This window comes from Sarcophilus harrisii, chromosome 3 (assembly GCF_902635505.1).
Source record: "Sarcophilus harrisii chromosome 3, mSarHar1.11, whole genome shotgun sequence".
Taxonomy (NCBI): Eukaryota; Metazoa; Chordata; class Mammalia; order Dasyuromorphia; family Dasyuridae; genus Sarcophilus; species Sarcophilus harrisii.
Genome location: NC_045428.1, coordinates 513,005,621 through 513,024,013, shown reverse-complemented (window position 1 = coordinate 513,024,013; position 18,393 = coordinate 513,005,621). Strand labels below are relative to the sequence as shown.

Here is an 18,393-nt window from a genome sequence, read left to right as displayed (position 1 = left end):
GACATGTTGTAAGTATATATGTATATTTTGAATATGGTCAATATGGCAATTTGTTTTGCTTGACTATGCATATTTATTATAAAAGTTTCATTTATTCTTTTTAATGGGGTGTAGCTATGAGAGAGAAAATTAGCTAACTGAAAAAATTATTAACTAAAAAAATCCCAAAACTCAACATTTTCCCTTAGCTAGATATTCTAGGCATCAAAGAGAACAAACACATGGAAAAGTAATACAGTGGATAGGGTGATGAGCTTTCCATATGAATGGAAATCCAGACTCAGACACTTAATAGATATGTAACTTTGGACATGTCACTTAACTTCTCTCACCCTCAGTTTCTTCATGTGTAAAATGGGGATAAAAATAGCACCTATCTCATGGGTTTGTTGTGAAAATAAAATGAGATATTTGCAAAGTGTTTTGTAAAACTCAAGAGCGATATAGTATTGTTGCTTTTATTATTATTATCATTTTTAGTCCTTTCATGGAGTCTGCATTTTAGTCAGGGACATCACATAATTTTTATTTGCACATCTATTATTACACATTATATTGCTTATGATTTATATTTAGCTCTTCATGAAATACTCCAAACCAAATCATACACATTACAAGGCTAGTTTTTAAATCAGTCCTCTTCAAGCAATTCAAGTACTTTGTCACATATTTTATATTGCAGGGAAGAAAGATGTGCTCCATACATAATCTGTAGGATCATAGGAATAACCATTAGCTTTGCAGCTGATTGACAAAGTACAGTCCAGTGGAATAGATTCCTTCCTCTTGGAGGTAATGGAACAGTTTCAAACCTAAAGAAAAAAAAAAATGTAAAACATATCTGACAAATAGCTTACTCCTACCATGTAGCTTAATATTATTTTTAATTATTATTTTAAAAAAATTTATTTACAAAACATATGCATGGGTAATTTTTCAACATTGACCCTTGCAAAGCCTTTTGTTCCAAATTTTCCCCTCCTTCCCCCCCAGCCCCTCCCCTAGATGGCAGGTGTCTAATACATGTTAAATATGTTAAAATATGTTAAATCCAATGTATGTATACATATTTATATAGTTATCTTGCTGCACAAGAAAAATCAGATCAAGAAAGAAGAAAAAGAATAACTGAGAAAGAAAACAAAATGCAAGCAAATAATAACAGAGAGTGAGAATGCTATGTTGTGATCTACACTCAGTTCCCATGGTTCTCTCTGGGTGTATATGACTCTTTTCATCACTGAACAAGTGGAACTGGTTTGAATCACCTCATTGTTGAGGAGAGCCATGTCCATTAGAAATGATTGTCATATAGTCTTGTTGCTGTGTATAATAATCTCCTGATTCTGCTTATTTCACTTTGCATCTGTTCATGTTAGTCTCTCCAGGCCTCTGAAATCATCCTGCTGGTCATTTCTTACAGAACAATAATATTCCATAATATTCACATACCATAATTTATTCAGCCATTCTCCAACTGATGGGTATCCACTCAGTGTCCAGTTTCTTCATGTAGCTTATTTTTAGTATATATATGTCATGTAAGTTAAATTTAACAATTTATAATGCAAAAATATTTTCCTTTCATTAAAGATGATGTAATTGGTTGTTAGAGAATGAGGGCAGATGGAAAACAAAGTGAAAAAAAAAGAGACACTTACTTGACTGCTAGACGCCCATTTTTTAAAAAGGCCAAAGCAGAGGGATGAAAGATACCACATAAAGCAGAAACAAAAGCACCTCTCAAAATACTCATGTCCATGGTTAAATCACCTGGAATACAACAGTGTCTACATCAGCAAAGTCGTGTGCAATGAATTTTAGTTATCTGTATTGAGAGATATTTCCATTTTCCATTCTTCTATTAAGTGTATAGCTGAGGTTAAATAAACATCTTATGGGTATGACCACTTTCCTGGGAAGGCTTTATTAAACTGGTACAGGCTGGCACCATGACAAGAATAGCTTAGGGCTAAATGTCCAAGGCAAGGTAGAAATGATCCTAAAAGCTGAATTCACACAAAGATATACTGGGCATAATGAGGTCCAGCTTGAGATGGGGAGTATGAATGTAGAGAACTAGGGAAGCAGGGGCAGGACTCATGGAATAGAGCACATTCCCATTAAAGATCAGTTGCAGAACTGCATTTTTACAAACACATAAAAGATTCAGTAGACCAAAAGAAGCTTTTTTTTTTCCTTTTCCTAAACCTTCTAAATCTCAACTCTACTTCATACTGTCCTTTATCCCTAGCTTCTTATATTATTGCTCTTTATCCCACATGGGGTCTCATAACTCAGTGTGTGTGTGTGTGTGTGTGTCACAAAATTATATTAGTAGTAAATTTCTGATTTCGATACCTATTTTATATATTTATACATCTGGGATCAAATAAAAAATTTTCAAGCAAAAAGAGATTCCAAGTGGAAAAAAATTTTATTAGTCTGCTCTAAGCATACTCCAATTTCCTTAGCATTTAAAATGACCACAATTACATGGAATTCACGATTTCTGCCAGTCACTTATATAATTTGGAAGTTTTATGTATTAGCTGATCAACAGATTCTGAAACTGATAAAAACTCAAAGGCTCAGGTACAGGGATAGGTACATCCATCCATCCATCCAAGGTATTTCAAAAATTGAAGTGCTGTTTTAAGCTTTAATAACTTATTTAAAGTTATTTTTGGATATCCTATATGTATATTAAGCCAAATGCCCTGAATGCATAAAATTTTGGCATTCTACATACATATCTTTATTTGGGATTGTAGCTATCAAATTAAGCATTCCTAAATGTATACTCACCAGAACTTATGGGATCTGTTACAAGAAACTTATAAGTCACTGCAGTGGTCAAAAATGGAATTGCAGACAATGGCACAAATGTTTTAAAAGGATGCTGTTTAACCTTCATACAATGCCTGAAAATGTAGTTTGCAAATAATCCACATAAAGCTGAAGTTGTTCCCAAACACATTGATCCATAGGTATATATGAGTCTACCAAGAAAAGTAAAGAGAGAGAACAAAAGTAAGTCAAGAACAGTACATTTTTTTTCTATTAGAGAATTTTTGATTTTAGACCACAAAAAGGAGATCTTATTGAATTTCTAACAGTGATAATTCTTAATTTGTCTTTTTCAAAAGTGAAAGATAAGACCTAATATAGGGAAAATTTACCAAGCAATAAAGCACATGAAAATTTTTTATCATCATTGTAAATTTATTTCCTAATATCTGAAAAAATATTTAGACTTATATAGCGTTAAGCAAAGTAATAGCTGCTTCATTTGGAAAAGTTGTCTTTGCTAAACTTTCTCAGTAATTATCTCAGGCATAAGCCTGTCTTCCTACAGAAGACTACATCTTTGTAAAGATTACATCCCTAATCCTGGAATGATTTCCTTTCTCATCTTTTGTCTTCTGCATTGCCTACTTTCTTTCAAGTCTCAACTAAAATTCTACTTTCTGCCAAACAACAACAACAACAAAACACCTTTTCTAAGTTCTTCTTAATTTATCCTGCATATATCTTATTTGTACATGATGTTTACATTTTGCCTACCCTATTAGATTGTGAACTTCTTGGGAGTAGAGGCTGTTTTTTTTTTTTTTTCTCTATATATCCCAGGGCTTAGCAGAGTTCCTGGTACATAGTAGGAGCTTACTAAATGCTTGTTGACTTGTTGCTGATTTGTTTTTATATTAGTCATTTCCCTTAAGTTGTCAACTTTCTATTTTTCTATGTATTGTGTAAAAGTTTTGACAGGCTTTGATAATTCTGCCAATTGAACAACCTTCAAAGACAAAATCAAACTTAATATATATGAAAAACATTAAGAGCTGACTATAGAAGCAATGTGCTTACTCAGGGCATTTGACTGTTTTCCAGCTGCTCAACTGCATATGACCAACAGAAGAACTCTGGAGTTAATAAATGGGAAATCCTGAACTCTAGAACTGTTTTGATTATTGAACAAATAATCCCTGGTTATGACTTGGCTGGCAGAAATGGGGATTTAGTAAATATCCATCACTCTAAGCTAAAATGAGGCTTCTCCTTGAGAAGAACCAGCTCCTTATGAGGATGGGCTCTATCTATATAAGTTCCCTCTGCTGCCTACCATGGTGCCAGGAATGTTGAGCCCCTTGGTTCTTCAGCTGCCTGGGATGGAGAAAACCTTCAGAACCCAATCAAGATAGAAAAAAATGAAATTTAGTTCTGATATCCATAGTTCCATCCTTTTTGAGAGGAAGATGGATGTTTTAATTCTCAAGAACTGAGATTGGCCATTGTAATCATTATAATTCACCATGATTCAATTGTCTTGTAAGTATGGTATTCTTACTGTTGCTTTCTTCTGTTTGGCTAACTGCTTTTTAAAAAAATCTTCTACAAATGGATACTGAGAAAGTTTAGCATGGACAAAATTACAAAAATATCCTCCGTATCTTAATCACTGATTTTTGATTAGTTCAGACACACTTAAGAGAATGTGGTCTACAGCTGCCTGACTAGATAAATCAAATGAACGTGTAGTTCTGTTATATTTATCCTGAAACTACTGGAGAGGATAAAGCACAAAATAATTCTGCCACATTCTCATTCTGATTTTAATAAGGGCACAGAATCAGCATTTATACTGATCTTTTGAGTCCATTCTTAAGTTTTATTAGCCTAGAAACTGAAATCACCTGTCCATCGACTAAAGCCTTTTACCATGGAGTCTGAGGTCATTCAAAAAAGATCTTTAAACATCTATCAAATACAAAGTCTGACACTCCAAGAATGACTAACAATGGACTTAGTGGCCTCAGGATCCTTGACATGACACCCCATTTTTATCTTAGCAGAACCAGGCTTGAGACTTGTTTTTGCAATCTCCCCAGGAATGTTGGCTTCCTCCTATTAGAATTTAAACTTCTTTGGGGCAGGGACCATTTTGTTTGTTTTTATGAGAAACAGATTCAAAACACTTAGTACAGGGTCAGGAACATAGGAAGCACTTATCTGTTTAAGCTGTTTAAGAGAAGGGGCAGGTAGATGACAAAGTGAATAGAACACCCACTTTGGAGTCAGGAAAACCTGAGTTCAATTCAAATCCAGCCTCAGACACTTAACATTTACTAGCTGTGTGACCTTGGGTATAAGTGATTTGCCTTGCCCTCCCCTCTCCTCCCAAAAGATGCAGATAGTTAGTGTAATGGATAGAGTCCTGGACCTTAATTAATTCAGGAAGATCCATGTTCAAATGAGACCTCAGACACTTTCCAGCTGTGGGACACTGGGCAAATCTCTTAATCTCTGCTTGCCTTTCTCCATCTATAAAATGGAAACAATAATAGCTACCTACCTTCATGGCTATTGTGAAGATAAAATGAGTTAATATTGTAAGAAGCTTTTAAACTCTGAAGTGCAATAACAATGCTAACTATTATTATTATGCAACAAACAACAAATATAATATTAATAGCATATGGCTTTTTGGGGATACACTCAATTCTGAGCAGGAAAACAATCCTGAGCCCAAAGTTTAATTCCAAATAAGAGGCAGCACGAAAGAGCTGAAAGATCACTGGGTTTGCAGTAAGAGGGTTTAGGCTTGTACTTCTGTTCTTCTCAGGTCTTACCGGAAAAGTACTACTTCTCAGAAAAATCTCTAAGATTCTTTACAACTTTAAAATTTATGAACTAGTGTAATGGAAGAAGGACATTAGGAAAATGAACTCTGTGCATTTATCTTTCTCCATGAACAATGCTTCTTTTTTTCCCTGGGCCATAATAAATAGTTATTAAAGTTCTTCCTCTGTTTTTACAAGTAAAAAAGTGGCAAGTATGACAGATCAAATAAACACCACAGAGAATATGGGAAGAGAGAATTCTACAGGCAAGGATCTCTTACTGTTCTCTTCTGGTGAGACGCCACAAATTTTTTTCCACAATATCAGCAGTTCTTGATCTTCTGAGTTTTATTTCTTCTGGGGAAGGAACTGACTGAACATACATACGATTTGCCATCCTGTGGCCCTGAAAAACACAGCAACATAGAAAAAGAATACTTTATTGGGCTAAAGGCAAAATGTGCTTCTCTCATGTAGTCTAATCCAGCTTTACAATTTAGAGTTTTTTTTTTTTTTAAAGGTGAGGGAAATTAAAACTATGCTAAGCCCACCTAAAATTTATATCAATGACATCATAAAGATCATAATGGAAACATACTGGTAATGGGACCAGGAAACATTCTTGGTGTGTGAAAAAAAACTGAACATAAAAATAAAGGCAATGGAAAAGTTATTATTAGAAAAATGTAGCAAGTAGTTTCTGATGCTCTTTTTCTCACACAAAAGTTATTGATAACTTTTGATGACAGGCTCTATAGTCCAGATGAAATTGTATGGCAAAACAGAGACAATTTAGAAAACAGCTCAAATAGTTGGCATGAGAGGAAGGGGGAATCAGACATGAAAAAGACAGAATTACTTTATAAGTTAGTAAGGTGGAAAACAATAAAAACTGGGGGCATATTTTATTTATTTTTAATTAAAGCTTTTTTATTTTCAAAACATATGCATGGATAATTTTCAATATTCACCCTTGCAAAAACTTGTGTTCCAATTTTTCCCCTCCCTTCCCCTACCCCTTCCCCTAAATGGCAAGTAATTCAATACATGTTAAACATGTGCAGTTCTTCTATACATGTTTCTACAATTATCAAGCTGCACAAGAAAAATCAGATCAAAAAGGGAAAAAATGAGAAATAAACCAAAATGTAAACAACAGCAAAAAAAGTGAAAATACTATGTTGTGATCCATACTTAGTTCCCACAGTCCTCTCTCTGGGTGCAGATAGCTCTCTTCATCACAAACCCATTGGAACTGGCCTGAATCATTTCATTGTTGAAAAGAGCCACATGTGCATTTTATTTTAAAAAAATAAATTTTATTGATATCTTTTGTTTTAACATTGCCAAAATTTTCCCCAATATCCCTCTTCCTTTCCCTCATAGTTACCTTATACAACAAATTTTTAAAAAAAATATTAAAATATGAAGGAAACATTAAGAACAAAAGGAAAATATTGGCAAAACCAATCAATACAATGAAAAAGTCTGAAAGCATAAACAAAGTTCCGTAAACTGTGGCTCTCATATTTCTTCAAAAGAGTGGATGGAGATGTTATCTATTAGCTCTTCTTTGGAGCCATGTATATTCTTTGTAACATCCACTTTTGATTATCTCCCCATTTATACTGATGGTTGTCCATTTATATTGGTGTCTTCATTATGTATATTTTTTGTTTTCTAGGATCTGTTTGTATTTCACTTAAGTCTCTACATGTTTGTTTGTATTCTTCATATTCAACAATTCTTATGACACAGCAATATTCCATGACATTCCTGTATCAAAATTTATGTAGCTGTTCCCTAATTTGTTTCCAATTCTTTGCTGACACAAAAGTAATTATTTTGGTACATGTAGGGACATTCTTATCATTAGCTTTTTGGGTCATGTGCTTTATAGTGAAAACTCTGGGTATAAGGATGTGGACCCAACAATCAAGTCACTTTCTTTGCATAAGCATCCCCCCAGAATGCTTCTAGCCTGGACTTTTACAGCCATCATCCAGGGACCCCCCACTCTCTCCCACCCCGCAAAGGAGCTAGCTATCCAATTGCCACATATAGGGCAGGCAAAAAGTCTACCTGAATCAGCAATAAACTCCTTTAATGGACTCTTTAGAAGAGACAGGAGTCAACATGTCAAAACCTCCCACCTCCCTCTTCCCTACTCTGTACCATCATCACCTTTCCTCAGACCTTGATAGAGACAGTCCAGGATCCAGAACCTAAGAACTTTGTCAGAAAGTGCTTCCAGCCTGGTGCCCTCAGCCATTACCCTGGGAAGCAGCCTTTGTGAGACATAGTCAGGCTACTTACTGCTCCTGCAGTAGTTACAGTCAAGACCCAGACCCATTCAAGACCCAGACAAGAACATTGTTGCCACTAAAGTCCTTGGTGCTGTCAAATGGTTTAACATCAAGAACTGGGAAGATTTGAGCCCCAGAAATGGCATTCCAAACTGCTTTTCAAACTCATAGTCCCCATTCACAACTTTAGCAATTATATAGCAGAGTGCTTATCTTCCCACATTTCCTTCAACACCATTCCCATTTTTTGGCATCTTTGCCAATTTGCTGCGTGTATGGTGAAAGAAACCTCAGGGGTCTTTTGATTTCCATTTCACTTATTAAGGGAAATTTTTTCATAGGGCTGTCTGTAACTCTTCTTTTGTGAACTGTTTATATCTTTCAAACTTTATCTATTGGGGAATGGCTTTCTGGCATATATATATATATATATATATATATATATATATATATATATATATATGTGTGTGTGTGTATATGTATATGCTTGTAGATAGACAGAATAAGTGTCAATCATGTGCTTGGCACTGTGGTAATCTCTTTATAAGTACTAGCACATTTGAACCTCACAACAGCTCCCTGAGGTGAGACGATTATCCCCATTTCATATTTGAAGAAACTGAGGCAGATAGAAGTGACTTGCCCGAGGAACACAATAATTAGTGGCTGAGGTGACATCTAAATTCAGATCATTTCATATTTGAAAAAACTGAGGCAGATAGAAGTGACTTGCCCAAGAAACACAATAAGTGGCTGAGGTGACATTATCCAGCTGCATATGTATCTACATTTTATCAGTTGTCTATATCCCAGCTTCTTAAATTGTTGTTTGTGATTTCATATTGTCTTGTAGCTGAATGTGGGGATCAAGAAATTATGATTTGTTATCAATAAATACTTGATTTATATTACCTGTATACCCAGAGTCATGTAAAAATTTCTCAGGAAAAGGGGTTATCATGAGTGGAAAAGTTTAAGAAGCCCTCATCTATATATCTTAGATACCAAAGCCTTATGAGAAAAATTTGATCTGAATTTTTGATTGCTTCCCTTCTTACCTAAAATGCATTAGAGTTATGCACAAGTTTTTCAGGTTCATGTAAAGTTGTCTTATTTTTTGTAATTGCCTTTATCCTTTGTTTAATATGTTCTTCCCATAGCTGTGAAAGATACATGATCTATTTCTTCTAATTTTTTATGGTATCTTTAATATTAATTTCATATGTCTATTTTGAATTTATTATGGACAATGTTTAAAGATGTTAGTCTAAGCCTCATATCTTTCAGACTGCTTTCTAGTTTTCCCAGAAGTTTTTAGCAAACAGGGAACTCTTTCTTAATTTATATTTTTAGATTTATTGAATACTGGATTACTGAGTTCTAGTATCCCTGATTCTCTCAGTGTGTTCCATTGATCAATTTTTTAAGCAATGTCTAATGATTGTGTTGGCTGCAGCTTTATAGTACAGTCAAATGTTTAGAAATGCTATTTCCCTTTTAGTCAGACCTTTTTTATGATTTCCTTTGTTATTCTAGACTTTTTGTTTCTTGAAATGGATTGGATTCTATTATTATTTTCTTGAGTTCTATAAAGCATCCTCTTGATAGTTCAATTGGCATAGCATTAAAATTGTGAACTAAACTTTGGTCACATTGACATTTTTATTATATCGGCATGACCTAGCCATGAGCACTGAATATTCCTCCAGCTGTCTATATCTTTAAGGAACATTTTGCATTGAATTATATATAAGTAGTTTGTATATCTTGTAGGATGATCCCTTAATATTTTTGCACTTTGTAGTTATTTTGAATGGTATTTTCCTTACTACTGTGGTCTCTAGGATTTTATTATGTAAAATTTTGTTAATTTCTTTTTTGGGGGGAGGGGAAAGAGGAATATTACTTTAAATTCCACCTGTTTGCCTTGACTGTCAGGTAGAGAATATTATGCTGCTGAAAAAGATTTTGGATAAAGAAATCCACCAAGAAAAAAAAAAAAGATGAGATGAAGATAATGGTAGAACAGAATTTTGATAAAGGCCAAGGACTTAAAATGGGAAACCAGAAAAGTATTATATATATTAAATAAGTAGAAAAATAAATTGGACTTGAGAGTAAGGACATAAAAAGATTCTGAAGAGCCTGCAGGAAATAGAACTAGGACAATGCTGGTGTGTCATGTGCAATGTCTTATATAAGAAACTGCTTGTTAAAGGCAATACAATGTTCATAGGCAGGAAAGAGAGCACTTATCCAAAAGAAAACTCTGGAGAGATCTCATAGTTACACTTGCTTTTAGAAGGTACTCCAGCAAAATACATGGAGCCACTTAGCTTCAGTCCAGGTGACATGTACCCTAAGAAGTCTTCCCTAACATCCCAGAATTGCTACTATTCTGTATCAAACTATCCTGAATTTATTTGTGTACAGGGTATATCCTTCTAGAAGGATGGAACCTTGAGGGTAGGGGGCTGTTGTATTTTTTTAAACTTTTTAATCTTCATTGAATTGCACATACTAATGAATTTTGTTTAATTGAATTATTGAAGATTAAGAGTGAGGACACAAAGAAGAACTTTATGATGCCTTTTTTTTTTTTTGGACCAGACTTAAGATTTCATTCCTTCAGGGAGCTTCAGATAAGTACTTCTACCAAAGCAGATCCTGCAACTATTAGATTTAAAAGAGTTTCTGGGGGCAATGAGAGGTTAAGTAACTTTTGCCCTGGGTCCCCCAGCCAGTATGTGAGAGAGGCATTACAAAGACACAGGTCTTCCTGACTGCAGGAAAGTTCCCTAACCACTATACCAAACTGCCTCATATGATGTCTTTGTGAGACTTTAATAAAAAAGAGAAAGGAATTGTTATTTTTTGAAGACTAATTAAAATGTTAAAGCCTATAACTAGCCTTTAATAGTTGGGAGGAGAATCTGGTGAAAGAACAAAACATTATTTAGAAAAGAAGGGTGAGGAAATGAATCAAGTAAGGAGGAATAAATGAAAATTTAAGTACTGAGTTTCATAAGGAATTGGTATATGATGTTAAATAGATCTTGTATAGGTTTTGTTTGGTGATAGTAGACTACTTGTAAATGCACATAATATGTAAAAAGCTTTATAATTAAGCTGTGAGACTTGAGTGAATCTGAAGGGAATTTTCATCCTGGCATTGTGGAAACGATAAATAATAGCATATGTGTGTGCATAATTTTTTTGTGTGTATGAAATGCCTTACATACATTTATCTATACATTAATCCCAATAACAAAAGACATGAAAGATAGCATGTTTGAAAGGTAGTAGTATAGTACAGTGGGAAAAAACGAAACAAAACAAAATACTGCATTTTGAACCAAAATCCCTAATTCTAGTGCTTCTTTTCAAAACCTGTATAACACCTTACTATGTTGCTATCTTCCTCAGTCTCCAAAACCTTGCACTTGATCCATCCATCCCCAGTAGCTATCAACTTACTCTCTTCTTGCTTTTGTGGCTCAATTCTTACTTTCTTAACTCTTTGCAGCTTGATTTCCCATCTTATTATACCACTGAATTTACTGGTTTCAAAGTTACTAGTGACCTTTTAATTACCAAATCTAATGGCCTTTTCTTAATCCTCACCTTTCTTGACTTCTCTGCAGCCTCTGACATCATGTCATCATCTTCTTGATAATCTTTTCTCTTTAGTTTTCATGATACTTTTTTCCTGGTTCTCCTCCTACCTGTCCAATTGCTCCTTCTCCAGCTCCTTTCCTGGATCTTCAGTCAGATCGTGCCCATTAACCATGAGTGTCCTTCGATGCTCTATTCTGAGCCCTTTTCTCCTTTCCCTCTACACTATTTTACTTATGAATCTCATCAGATCCCATGGATTTAGGGATCATTTCGACAAAGATGATTTTCAAATTTATCCAGCCCTAAACTTTCTCCTAATCTTCAGCCTCATATTTTCTGGACATCTTGAACTAAATGCCCTGTAGATAATTAAAACTCAACATGTCCTAAACAAAACTTATTTTTTTTTTCTCCAAAACTCTTCCCTCTTTAGAACTGTCCTTTATTATCAAGGTCACCACCATCCTCCCAGTCACACAGGCTTTAAACCTATATGTCACCTATGACTTCTTCCTTTCTTTTATCCTCCCATATCTAATTTGTTGCCAAATCCTGTCAATTCTAACTTTAACATCTCATATCTCTTCTCTGACACTATCACCCCTCTGGTTTAGTAGGTCCTTATCTCTTTATATCTTGAATTACTGCAAGTCAATCAATAAACATTTACTAAATGTTAGGTATTCTTTTTAGCGCTAGGAATACAGGAATATATAAAGACAATATCTGTTCACAGTCTAAAAGGGAGATAAATAACTCAATCTAAAAGGAGGATGAAACATGAAAATAATGTGTACAAACAAACTTTGTATGGGATAAAGAGAATAATAAACCGAGAGAAAAGCACTACAATTAAAAATGTGTGGGAGCTTACTTTTTGGGGAATGGGAAGCTAGTTGTTACAGGGACACCATTGCTGGTTATGGGCAATATGCAAATCAAAATGATTTGTGGTTTAATTAGGTATTAATTAATTAGGTATTATCTTCATTTTGCAGAGGATGAAGTTGAAGCTCAGAGATAGCTTGCCAGCTAACATGTACAAGATCAGGATATGAACCCAGGTTTTCTGACTATAAACCTAGGAATTTTTCTATTATGCTAAATTTGCCTGAATTTAACAGGTGGTCAAGAGAATCACACATCATCAGGGTTAGAGGGAACTTTTGCAGTCACCTAGTTTAATTTCTCTTTTTAAAGAAAATTCGATTTTACTTTCCTAACTTCTATCACCACAAGAAACATTTGTATCATGCATAGTGTTCCAGAAATGGTGCTAAGCATTTCACAATTATCTTGTCTGGTTCTCATAACAACCAGGGGTGGAGGGAAGGTAGGTGCTATCATTAATTATCTCCTCCCTCACCCCCCCCCCTTTTTTTTTTTACAGATGAGGAAACTGAGGCAAATGAGTCACACGGGTAGGAAATGTTTGAGGTTGGGATTTGATTCCAGGTGACACTTAACTGATCCTCCCTAAAATACTATCCCTTCTATCACTTCCGAGACAAGTGGTACCCGGATGGCTCGCAGAACACCACGGAGGCAGCTATGTGGCTGTGGGCAGAACTCCGGGCTTGCAGTCAAGGGGATGAGTTCAAATCCTGCCCTAACACAGTCAGGGTCGGTTTGTCCCTAGATATGTCACTTAATTTCTCTGGGTCTCAGTTTCCCCATCTGTAAAATGAGGAGATGGGGCTTGACGACTTCAGACCTTTCTAGCTCCAGTTTTGATATTATGACCAGGGAGGAAGAGTTTATTACTTAGAAAAGCAGCTCGTCAAACTTTTTTTTTTTTAAACTAAGAGTTTCTCACGTGTCCTGGACGGGTCCCTAGTGTGACCTTGGATAAAACAAGTCTTTTCTCAGAGTCGCTCCTTTGTCCTCCACAAACAGGATGCGACCGCACCGCCTCCCTCGCAGACAACTCTGAGGCCTCGGTGAGGCTTAAGGCTTGAGCCTCCGCGATGAAGGCCGTCTACCCCCTTCCCACCCTCTCGCCCACAGGCAGCCCGCGCCAATACCTCGCGTACGTCTCCACGCGCAGAGACCACGGGCGCCGGCTCACAGACACTCCCGGAGCTCACGCCTGGGAGCCGCCATCTTGGACGCTCACGTGACACAGGGTAGCCCTCAGGTGCCCGAACTCCTGCCCCAGGCCCCGCCCTCTAGCCTCTGTCCCAGCTCCAGGGGGAGGAAGGCCCGCCCATTACGGTCAAAAGCCGCGCCCCCTCTTCGGATTCAGATTGGCCTCCGCTGCCCCGGAACCGCGGCCGTTCATTGGTCTGCGGGAGAAGCGGGCGGATCGCTCCCACCCACTTTGCGTTGGCCCGGCAACCACTCCGCACTCTGCCCCCCTCCCTTTGCCGGGATGAAGCTTCTCTTCTCTCCTTCCCCTCCTTCCTTCGGGCCCGAGTCCCCTTGGCTAATGGTCTCGCGTCTCCCAAACCTCGACGGAGAGGCCGCATCTCGAGCCCTCCGCTGCCAGCTTCTCTCCGCATTCCCACCTGCTTCCCCCCTCCCCACTGCCCGCAAGCAAAGGAAGGGCTCGGTGGGGGGCAACAACAAGCAGAGGCTTCCCGTCCCCTCTCGCCGGGCGGGGGACCCCTGGGGCGCGGCCATGAACCCCGCCTCCCACCTTAGACTTCCTCGCCACCCTAAGCCGCACTTGCTTCCCTCTTGCAGGAGCCCCAAACGCACGCGAGTTACATAATGACTGCTCCTCCCGCACCGAGGCTCTGCCACCTCTCCTTGCTCCTCTCACACGAGACAGGGTGTGGGCACCCGGGGCACAGCGTGCGCGCGTGTGTGCGCGTGGTGAAGCAGCCCCCCAAAAGCTTCCCCCCCTTTCTGCCAGAGGCGACAGCGCGGGCACGGCTGCGAGTGGGGGCAGAGGAGGGAGGACGGGGAGGGCAAGCAGCCGAGCCCTTTCTCTGGGGGAAGAGGGCGGACTGATGCATGACTCGCGCTTCCCAGGCTAAGGCGCCCGCAGCTCCGAGACCACCCCGGGAAGGTGGGGGGTCTCGCGTTTTTCCTCACCGGTCAGGCAGATGCTTGGATGAGACGAGACGGCATGAGGTGAATGGCTCCGGGGGGAAGAAGGCTGCTCCGCCAACTCATCCTGCATCCAGTGCCCATTGAGTAGCGCTGTCACTTTAATGTCTCCCTGCCAAAGCAGTGCTTTCCTTCTCCCTCGGTTAATACATGGGAGCATCAGAGTGGCATTAGAGAACAAGCCTGGGTAGCTTGGACCACAGAGAAGGGGAAAAAATGAAAGGGACTGCAGCCTGGATGCTGTCTGATGTGAGGGGGTGAGACTGGAAACTTCTTGTCCGGTGAATAGAAGCCGGCCTTTCAGTCCCAGGGAACATCACAAACTCACTCACCTTTTCAGAAACCAGAGGCAAAGAACTTTGCTTAAAAAAAAAAAAAAAAAGTTCTTTTGTTTGTTTGTTTTTTTCCTGAAAATTTCTCTTCTCTAAACACAGGCATCTTTTATCGTTAAATATGGATGGGCTTTGAAGTTGATTTTGAGGAATAGTGAGAGGTTTAAATTTGGGTTGTGCCTTGAATCATTAAATTTACACAAATTTGCTGCCTGAAGAGGAATTCTAATGAAGTTTGCTATACCAACAATAATGTTCTCAGTTTTTAAAAATAGATTAAGAAATATTTTATAAGAATTGAAAGACACTTTTGTGAAACTCTAGTCTTTTTTCCTCTTTAATTCTGTGGGAGGTGTTAAAAGTTTAATTGTGGAAAAAAAATTCAACATGACTTCACATCTTGATGAAAATGAATACTGAGCTTGGATGTCAAGATTGAGCAGCAGAAGTACTTTGCAACGGCCATCTATATCTTGACCTTAGCCCAGCTGGTCAAAGTTGATACCTGTAAAGGAGCCCTTGAATCCAGTAACTGCTGAAAGATCCAAGAATGCCAATCAAGAAGAAAGGTGGGCTATGAAGCTTCCTATCTAATATTTGTATCTCCTTTTTATTTGATTCTGCTACTTGTAATTTGAATTGTTTTTCATTTGAGAAGGAAACTCTAGCTTTAGTTGGGTCAGATAACTATTATGGTATCACCTGGCTAGTATTGTACTATACAATGCTGTTATCAAAATGAAGTTGTGCTAAAATAAGTAGTTAGTTTCGATTTCATCTCTTAGGCAGTCTGCAGTCACTATTTGTACTAGATTTAATAACTAAATTTCACTTTTCTAGCAGTGTTTCTAAAGAATTTTAAAAGGCATTACTCATGAATGTAATATAATTAAACCAAATAGTTGTAAACTACAACAATAATGTTGCATATTGTTGGTATTGAATAAAATGATAGATTTGCAGTATATCTCTTGATTTTTCTAAGCAGAATGGACAAATTTTACGTTTGGATTCATTCCAGTGTAAAATTTTCAATTAGAAAATGTGACTGAATACATCCTTGTCAAGTGATGAAGTTTTAAGTTGGATTTACCAGTTCTATGCATAAGAAAGTTTCTAAGTAGAGAGAATATCTCATCTTTCATTCCCTACAATCTAGCCTGAACCTGAATACATACTGGATTGGGGTAAGATTTGGTATACTACTTCACTGTGAAACACAGTGCCTGGCACATAGTAAGCACCTAGTAAACTCATGGAAGAGATATAGCTTGATGCAGTGGATAGAGCACTGAACCTGAAGTTGGAAGACCTAAATTCAAATACAGCCTCAGGCATTTACTAGCTGTGTCACCTTGGGCAAATTACTTAACCCCTGATCTTTGCTCGTCTGTAAAAAGACAATGATAATAATAGCACCTACCTCCCAGGGTTGTGTGAGGATCAAATGAGATATCATTTGCAAAATGTTTTGCTTTGTAAATGCTAGCTATTACTATTTTGCTATGAACTGGTCTGTTAAAAGTGTTTTCAAAGATACTGAACCAAACAACAAATGAACATCCAAGGGCTAAAAGAATCATTCATGCTGACCAACCTGGATACAAATGCAATAAAGCGAGCAAGTCATCTGACTTGCTATATTTTGACCTCTATAAAATTAAAATTATGGTTGAATTCTGGGCCCAAATCAGTTATATTTCTCTGGAGGTTCAACCTGGCTTTGTATTCTGTTTTAGTCAAAGGAATGTGAGAGAACTCCATAAGTTTTAGAGCTTTTTAAAAAGTCATATTAAGTGAGACTTGGCCCTTTAATACTCAAAGGTATTATATTTTCCCCAGAAAATCCAGCTTTCACCCTTACTTAACGGGGTTTTAAATTGAGAAATAACCTGGAAGCGGTTGACACTTGTTAGGATGCTAGCCAGTAGATTTTAGGTGACCCATGGGAACTCCCATACCATACCCACTATATACCTAACACAAATAATGAATTTGTCTGGAACAAGACGGGCTTTGGTTTCCTCTTCTTACTCCTTTGTCTTTTTCTCACATATAATTTTTAAGTCTCTGTATCTTTACCCTTAAGAAGTTAGCAACTATATACAAAGAATAATCGATATTTTTCTAGTGTTAATGAGGAGCCAGGGAGAGAGAGTGGTAGGTTGGAAAAGGTACAATGATCTAGAAACAACAGGTTAGATAAAAAGAAAATGAAATTAATGTAATGTTTAAAAATTACCCAGGTTTTGAGTTTGTGTAAAGTTATTTTTAATAGGTTTAAAGTTAACAAATGTTGTTTAAAACATTCAAAGAAAGTTCAATGTTTTAGTTTTTATTTTTCTTTAAACAACATGGATCATTGTTTTTTTAGGGCATCAAAAGTTTGTATCAATATATTGTATCAAGTATGTATTTGGTTATTATTTAAGGCATAATGTAATCCACACTCTGGAATGGCTTGTTTGGAGACATTCATGATGTTAATATGTTTTTAAATGTTCATGGTGTTGACATACTTTTCAATATTAAAGATTGCTATCCAAACACTTCATTGCATCATTGAATCATTGAATTTTGTTTTCCAAAGGAATCTTAGAGGTCATCTAACCTAATCTCACACCCAAGCTGAAACTCTCTACAGTATCTTAAATATGTATTCCTGTAGTTTTGTATTTAAACACTTCCAACCTGTTCCTTCTTGGAGAAGTCTGATAATTCTTCCTTTATAATAAACCTAATACTCCCTCCCTGTAAATTCCACTCAGTAATTCCAGTTCATTCTTCTGGAGTTATATAGAATATATTTAATCTCTCTCATACATGATAGTGTCTTCAGATATCCGAAGATCCATCATCTCCCTCCTAAATTATTTGCTTCAGACTAAACATAACTAGTCCTTTCAGCTGTTCATTGTATATACATTAGATTTTTAAAAAATTGTATGAAATTACTTTATACAGTGAATGGTAACCCCATTATATACACATATATGAGCCAACATATGTATATATTTAAATTTTAACCTAAGTTAATTAATTTTGAAGGGCACACTCTTATAGCTTCTTGAATCTATTTCCTTTTTTATATTTTGAGCATAAGGATAAACAAGATGAACAGCTGGATTTGCAATAATTCTAAAGAAGAAAACATCATTAACATCCTTTGAATTGAATAGCTATTTATTTCATTTGTTTCTATTCTTATTAAAATGTGAATTAACCATATGAAATGTAATTTGGAAGTTTCTTTTTGTGAATTACATTCAAAGAGGGGAACTCTGGTACCATTGTAGATTTTTAATTTCTTTAGAGTCATTTTTGGATAATATACTATTTTTGGGTGTTCCAAGATTTACTGAACCTCATCCTTTACCCCTTCTCTAGTCAATTTCTCTTCCTTTAGAACCTTAATTAAATTTTACCACTCTGTGTTTTGTCAGATCTCTGCTTAAACAG

The 18,393-nt window shown here is 36.9% G+C and overlaps 1 protein-coding gene across 2 annotated transcripts; it reads right to left on the bottom strand.

The window, feature by feature from the left end:
* Positions 1-420: 420 nt before the first annotated feature.
* TMEM126B (transmembrane protein 126B) lies at positions 421-14,707 on the bottom strand. 2 transcript variants are annotated; one of them, XM_031963722.1, is made up of 5 exons: positions 14,588-14,707; positions 5,906-6,030; positions 2,809-3,002; positions 1,662-1,773; positions 421-812 (listed from the first exon to the last, which is right to left on the bottom strand). In XM_031963722.1, exons 2-5 carry the CDS (start codon positions 6,019-6,021, stop codon positions 632-634), a joined length of 603 nt encoding a protein of 200 aa, XP_031819582.1. In that variant the 5' UTR covers positions 6,022-6,030; positions 14,588-14,707; the 3' UTR covers positions 421-631. The 2 variants fall into 2 exon arrangements, with proteins under 2 accessions (XP_031819582.1, XP_003764657.1); XM_003764609.4 differs by lacking the exon at positions 14,588-14,707 and adding an exon at positions 13,573-13,719.
* Positions 14,708-18,393: the final 3,686 nt, after the last annotated feature.